Source organism: Rutidosis leptorrhynchoides, chromosome 3, assembly GCF_046630445.1.
Source record: "Rutidosis leptorrhynchoides isolate AG116_Rl617_1_P2 chromosome 3, CSIRO_AGI_Rlap_v1, whole genome shotgun sequence".
Classification (NCBI taxonomy): Eukaryota; Viridiplantae; Streptophyta; class Magnoliopsida; order Asterales; family Asteraceae; genus Rutidosis; species Rutidosis leptorrhynchoides.
In genome coordinates, this window is record NC_092335.1 from 525,427,506 (window position 1) to 525,434,323 (window position 6,818).

General features: G+C 35.8%; 2 protein-coding genes across 2 annotated transcripts; one reads left to right on the forward strand and one right to left on the reverse strand.

Moving 5' to 3' along the window:
* Nucleotides 1-1,977: 1,977 nt before the first annotated feature.
* Nucleotides 1,978-3,321, reverse strand: LOC139901896 (epi-neemfruitin B synthase L1AT-like). Its single transcript, XM_071884564.1, has one exon. The coding sequence runs from the start codon at nt 3,319-3,321 to the stop codon at nt 1,978-1,980; it is 1,344 nt and encodes a 447-aa protein (XP_071740665.1).
* A 507-nt stretch (nt 3,322-3,828) lies between these two features.
* On the forward strand, nt 3,829-5,356 carry LOC139898346 (uncharacterized). The gene is made up of 4 exons (XM_071881079.1): nt 3,829-4,034; nt 4,531-4,849; nt 4,925-4,979; nt 5,064-5,356. The coding sequence occupies exons 2-4, from the start codon at nt 4,562-4,564 to the stop codon at nt 5,072-5,074; spliced, it is 354 nt and encodes a 117-aa protein (XP_071737180.1). The 5' UTR covers nt 3,829-4,034; nt 4,531-4,561; the 3' UTR covers nt 5,075-5,356.
* Nucleotides 5,357-6,818: the final 1,462 nt, after the last annotated feature.

Here is a 6,818-nt window from a genome sequence, read left to right on the forward strand (position 1 = left end):
GTGGGAAGCAAGAACTGAAGCTGTTCATAACTTTAGATATGAAATATTTGTCTAAGGGGGCGTTTGGTTCCAGGATTTCAATTCCCAGGATTTGAAATCCCATGGGATTTGAAATCCCACAGGATTTGAAATCCTGGGATTTGAAATCCTATCTTCTGTTTGGTTCGAGGTTTTCAAATCTCAAAATTTGTAATGCGAACCCGAACGTGAACGCGGTCGGAAAACAAAAACTCGAAATCGAAACATGAATCCAAAACGAGAATGCGACCGTGATACGCAACCCGAAACCGAAATGCGAACCCGAAATCGATATACGAACCCGAAATGGACAACGAAACGCAAACCCGAAACGCGTACCCGAAATGCGAACCCGAAACGCGATCCCGAAACATGACCCTGAAATGCGAACCTGAAACGCGAGCCAGAAACTTGAACCCGAAACACGAACCCGAAATGCTAGCCTGAATCGCGTATCCCAAATGTGAACCCGAAACGTGAACCCGAAACGTGAACCCGAAATGTAACCCGAAACGCGAGCCCGAAACGCGAACCCTAAACGCGAACCCGAAACGCGAACCCGAAACGCGAACCCGAAACGCGAACCCGAAACGCGAACCCGAAACGCGTACCCGAAACGCGAACCCGAAAAGCGAACCCAAAACAGGAACCCGAAACCCAAAACGTAAATCGTAAACGTAAAATCATAGAACATGGGATTTCAAATCCCTCATATATACAAAGGATTTTCAAATCCTTCATCTATGAGATTTCAAGGGATTTGAAATGCAAATCCCACGAACCAAATCCTCCAACCAAACATGGAATTTCATGGGATTTGAAATGCAAATCCCTCCAAATCCCACGATATCCCACGAACCAAACGCCCCTAAGGATTTTGTCATTTTGAGATAAAATCCATGGTGGTTGTAATACTCTCATTCATGTATACATACACGCTCTTTACGCAATTTTTAGGTTATATTTCTCTGACATCTTTGTAATTTGTGTTTAAACTCAGCATTGAGGTGATCAGGAAAAGCATGACGGGGATAACTCACTTAAGCAGTATGAAACAGCACAAGTAACTACAAAAAATAATAGATATCTATAAAGAATAATAGATAATAGATGGATATTACGACTTTTTGTAATGTATAAATGGTGTTTTAATGTAGTAATATATAATATACTCTGTACTTTTAAAGTCTGAATATTAAATGGGTTAATAGATATGTATTGAATATTTAAAAATGTTCTAACTATTTTTTATTACGAAATAAATATGAACTCTGATTATTTGGTTAATTACATATGTTGTTTTCATTTGTGTTTATCGTCAATTGTGACTTTATTTTGTGGTCGCCATGTATGATGGCTTGTTATAATTGTGGTTGTATATTTTGACAAGCTGTTCCTCTTATTATTCCTGATACCCAACATGTTGAATAAGAAAGAGGAGGTTACTATAAGCTCAAAGAATATATAAGCTCGGGGGGCTTGGTTTTCGGAGGTTTTACTTTCTATGGGGAGCCAATGTGCTCGTTCATTGGAGGGTTTCCTCGCTTACCTAAAAAAAATATATATGTCGAAAATTTTGTTTGAATTATTTGTATTAAGCTTAACCCGCTTCACAGTGGGTTGATACTTCTTTTTCTTGTTCTCTAACACTTAGCTCAATACTAATTATTGACTATGATCTTAAACAAGAATAATTATGTTTGCAATATGATTTCATATTTCTAAAAGACGAGATTTGGTTATAACTCAAACAATTACATTGCATATTAGTTAACTCACAAAGTACTTTTCTTCTTTTCTGTAACTAATTCGTAAGTTCATAGTTTTCATTCCAACAGTAACTATGAGAGTAAGCTATATGTGAGTTAATTACAAACCAAGTAGCATGTACTTATTGTAGCAGATAATAAAAGTAACACAAAAGGCGGTAATCGAGAAATTACAATACAATACAACAGACTAGTAGCCAATGGCCAATAACTCGGGGTCGTTTGCAACTATCTTAATGTCTTGTTTATTCAAAGAAACTAGCGCTTCGATGCCATTTCCATCAGACGCGTCCATCAAAATACTTAAATTTTTAAACGCTCCACCAACGGCTACTTTTATAGGCTTTCCCCACCCAAAATCAATATCATACATAAAAAACCCACAGATAATCGAATAGAAATAACTCGTATCCATGCTTCGTGTCGTCCCCAATATAAAAGTATCAGAGATCATGTCTGCTACAGTTCCTAACGCAGTTTCTAGATTTCTGATATTTTGAAACTTGAGTTTTTCTTTCCTTAGTTGGTTAATGAAGTCATCTGGCATGACATCACCATGATGATTGCTTATCGGAAAGGTAAGGTTTCCTATGCTTGTTGCAGGCAATGGCTCTTTTAACTTGTTTCTCAGATTTATTAGCATAATCACGCTCGTTTTTATAACATTTCCCGATATCCTCCTGGTAGCTGCTACTACACACTTATGCAGAAGCCATGATACGACTGCAGCTCGAGTAGGGTTTATGATAGGTTGTTTAGTGTTCATGGTCATGGTTGCCACTTTGGTCTGGAGTTCCTTTATTTTCATATTCGAGAAAACAAAACTTTTTGACACAACATCATTAGGTGGTATGTACTGGTCACTCTTTGGCAACTTAACGGTTGTAGGTTGGTAAGAGATAAAATGGGGATTAATGATGGGTGACGTCACATCTCGAGAGTGTGATGTCACTGCAGCCCAGTGTTTGATGAAATTCAACGCGCTGTTTCCGTCTCCAATCGTGTGGTGTAAAGAAGTTGCGACTGCAACCCCTCCACACGTGAAATGGTTAACTTGAACTGACAATGGGCAGACGTTAATACTCTTTTCGTCATCATTAGAGCTTTTAATGTTCTTTTTGAACCATATACGATCATCTGGGAAGAGTTGATCAAGATCTTCGTGCTCCGATTGTTGGAGGAAACCTGACAGGGTGCTGGTGTTGCACGCTTCGATAAACTCAACACCTTCGTCGTTACAATCAATGAAGGTAGGACCGATTTTCTTCATTCTACCTGCAAAAGGATAGTAATGAGTTAGTACTTTCGATAAAGAGTTCTTCAGCTCGAGTGTCTTATCACGGGAAGATTGATAAGCATTCGAGCTCGGGTATATGGCAACAATCGGCACATATGGATTTATGGCAATTTGATCGAGTAATGAGAGATTATATGTTTTGGAATGAAAGGGAGTTGGAGAAGAAGGTTTGATTGTATTTCTTGAGACAATTGTGTGAAGTTTTCTTCTATCCAATCTTAGAAGCTTGCTAATCATCACCATACTTGTTTATTGGCTAATTATCTATAGATTCAATTAGAAAACACAAGAAGACAAAAAAATAAAACTATTCATTTGAAACTTTTTCACAATTTTGTCACCTTATCCTCTCGGTCTTTACATTATGTTAAATTTCACCCCCTTTTAAACTTTTTCACAATTTTGTCACCTTACCCCCTGTCTTTACATTATGTTAAATTTCACCCCCCTTTTGATTACCTTTTTAATGAGAAAATTGCGCGGATAGTCCCTGTGGTTTGTAGCACCCAGCGTGGATAGACAAAGTTGGTGATTTGAGTGTGGATAGTCCTTGTGACTTAAAAGTGGAGCAAGGATAGCCTACTTCACTAACAATGTTAACCTTTTTCGTTAAAACTGAATCATGTGCCAAGCATGTGAGGGTAAATTCATCATTTTGCGTACCTTCTACCCCATTTCATATCCTTCTATCATTCTTCATCTTTTTCATGCTTTTTTTTTTTTCCAGATCTGTAATCTAAAGAGAGAGACGTGCATATTTTTTACATCTACCAACCCGACCCGTTTACATATTACAAACCGCTTTGGCTTTATTTAGTTCAAAAATTAGCCCCATTTCTTTCTCTTTTACAAACCTTAGACACTGTAGAAAAGTTCAATTCAATTTCTCTTATAATCAATCTCGTCATTTCATCGTTTTAGGCTCTCGATTGTTACTTCAATCGCATCAGGTGAGGTTTAAATTTGTAAATTTGACTGATTTTTTTTTGAATTCGTTGATTCATTCAAGTTTTCGATCATCACTGTGATCGGTTAATTGATGATAAAGTTCCCCTTTTTTAGGTTTATGTTAGGACCATATAACCTTATGTGTGTTGTGTGCTCTTTAATTGCGTTTGATTTCGACTTTTGTAGTTAAAATTTGAACTATAGGGTTTATGATTGTATCTGTGGTGGTTGGTGGAGGTTTACTATAATTACCTAACAATCTGCTTACTAATTTGTGACCTGAAAGAATTGAGTAGATATAAAAACAATTTTTGATTTAACAACTATGAGGTTTGCTATAATTTAACTGAATTTTTAAAAGTATATTTCATAATTGAGTTCTATTTTGTATATCATACTAGTAGTAACTGTAAGTTTATATTAAATGGCATATACATAAGATGGAATTTATCAAATTTTTATTGCGAAACAGAACATGATCTTGACTACTTGATTCAGGTGTTTTTAATTTCTAAAAGAAAAACAGAACATGAGCACTCAAGGGCAATATGTGAGGTATGCCAGAGGTGGTAGACGAAGGAAAGATGTACCGGATCTTAATGTTCCTCTTGTAGTTGAGAACCTAGAGGTAGCGAGTGGGCCCGCTGTTTCAGTGGCCCAGGGTGGTCAAGGTAATGTTCCTGTTATTCCGATAGCTCATGGTGGTCAAGTTCGTCAGCCAGCAAGATCCAATCAACCTGCACCGATTGATGTTGAGGAACTAGATGATGATGATGATGATGTTGTTGTTATATCATCTCCCAGAGCATTTGAAGAAGTACATTTTTTTTGCTTGCTTCTATTATTTATAAGCATTAACCTGGTTCACATTATTTGTTTGTTTCTTGTTTAGGCTAAAAACAGATCTCGAAGAACTCGGAGGACTGTTGTGGTTGATGTTGAATCTGGTAATTGACTAATACTTCTATTATGCATTCTTGCATAATAGAGATGTTGGTCTTTTTAAGTGTTTAATTTTTGAGACAATGCAGATGTGGTTTAGATTACAGATCTAAAAAAAAAAAGCATGAAAAAGATGAAGAATGATAGAAGGATATGAAATGGGGTAGAAGGTACGCAAAATGATGAATTTACCCTCACATGTTTGGCACATGATTCAGTTTTAACGGAAAAAGTTAACAGTGTTAGTGAACTGTCTATCATTGCTTCACTTTTAAGTCACAAGGACTATCCACACTCAAATCACCAACTTTGTTTATCCATGCTGGCTGGTACAAATCACAAGGACTATCCGCGCAATTTTCTCCTTTTTAATTTTGCCCAACCCTCTAATTTTAATTTGGTTACAAATAGTCATTTCACGTTGCGCATGCGCATGGGTTTATAAACCACGCACTCTTATCTTAAGAACACGTCTCACATCCATTGAATTAATCACATCCATTGAACTATAGAAATAAATTTTTTCATTATAAATTCAAGTGAAAACTAAAACTGAAGATATCTAGTTAGTTCATTGTTTTGGCTTTGGGAGCATTATATATAGCATCGAAGCTATAAACTCTTGGTGTGACGTGAAATGTCCCGTTCTTATTGATTAAAAACGTTCCATATTAATTGATTTCGTTGCGAGATTTTGACCTCTATATGAGACGTTTTTCAAAGACTGCATTCATTTTTTTAAAATAAACCATAACCTTTATTTCATAAATAAAGGTTTAAAAGCTTTACGTAGATTATCGAATAATGATAATATAAAATATCCTGTTTACACACGACCATTACATAATGGTTTACAATACAAATATGTTACATCGAAATCAGTTTCTTGAATGCAGTTTTTACACAATATCATACAAACATGGACTCCAAATCTTGTCCTTATTTTAGTATGCAACAACGGAAGCTCTTAGTATTCACCTGAGAATAAACATGCTTTAAACGTCAACAAAAATGTTGGTGAGTTATAGGTTTAACCTATATGTATCAAATCGTAACAATAGACCACAAGATTTCATATTTCAATACACATCCCATACATAGAGATAAAAATCATTCATATGGTGAACACCTGGTAACCGACATTAACAAGATGCATATATATAAGAATATCCCCATCATTCCGGGACACCCTTCGGATATGATATAAATTTCGAAGTACTAAAGCATCCGGTACTTTGGATGGGGTTTGTTAGGCCCAATAGATCTATCTTTAGGATTCGCGTCAATTAGGGTGTCTGTTCCCTAATTCTTAGATTACCAGACTTAATAAAAAGGGGCATATTCGATTTCGATAATTCAACCATAGAATGTAGTTTCACGTACTTGTGTCTATTTTGTAAATCATTTATAAAACCTGCATGTATTCTCATCCCAAAAATATTAGATTTTAAAAGTGGGACTATAACTCACTTTCACAGATTTTTACTTCGTCGGGAAGTAAGACTTGGCCACTGGTTGATTCACGAACCTATAACAATATATACATATATATCAAAGTATGTTTAAAATATATTTACAACACTTTTAATATATTTTGATGTTTTAAGTTTATTAAGTCAGCTGTCCTCGTTAGTAACCTACAACTAGTTGTCCACAGTTAGATGTACAGAAATAAATCGATAAATATTATCTTGAATCAATCCACGACCCAGTGTATACGTATCTCAGTATTGATCACAACTCAAACTATATATATTTTGGAATCAACCTCAACCCTGTATAGCTAACTCCAACATTCACATATAGAGTGTCTATGGTTGTTCCGAAATATATATAGATGTGTC

Excerpts from the sequence above, each read along its gene's own strand:
- LOC139901896 (XM_071884564.1), bottom strand. The coding sequence starts at position 3,321 with ATGATTAGCAAGCTTCTAAGATTGGATAGAAGAAAACTTCACACAATT.
- LOC139898346 (XM_071881079.1), top strand. The coding sequence starts at position 4,562 with ATGAGCACTCAAGGGCAATATGTGAGGTATGCCAGAGGTGGTAGACGA. Across the intron at positions 4,850-4,924 it reads CTCCCAGAGCATTTGAAGAA|GCTAAAAACAGATCTCGAAG; the intron begins GTACATTTTTTT and ends TTTCTTGTTTAG.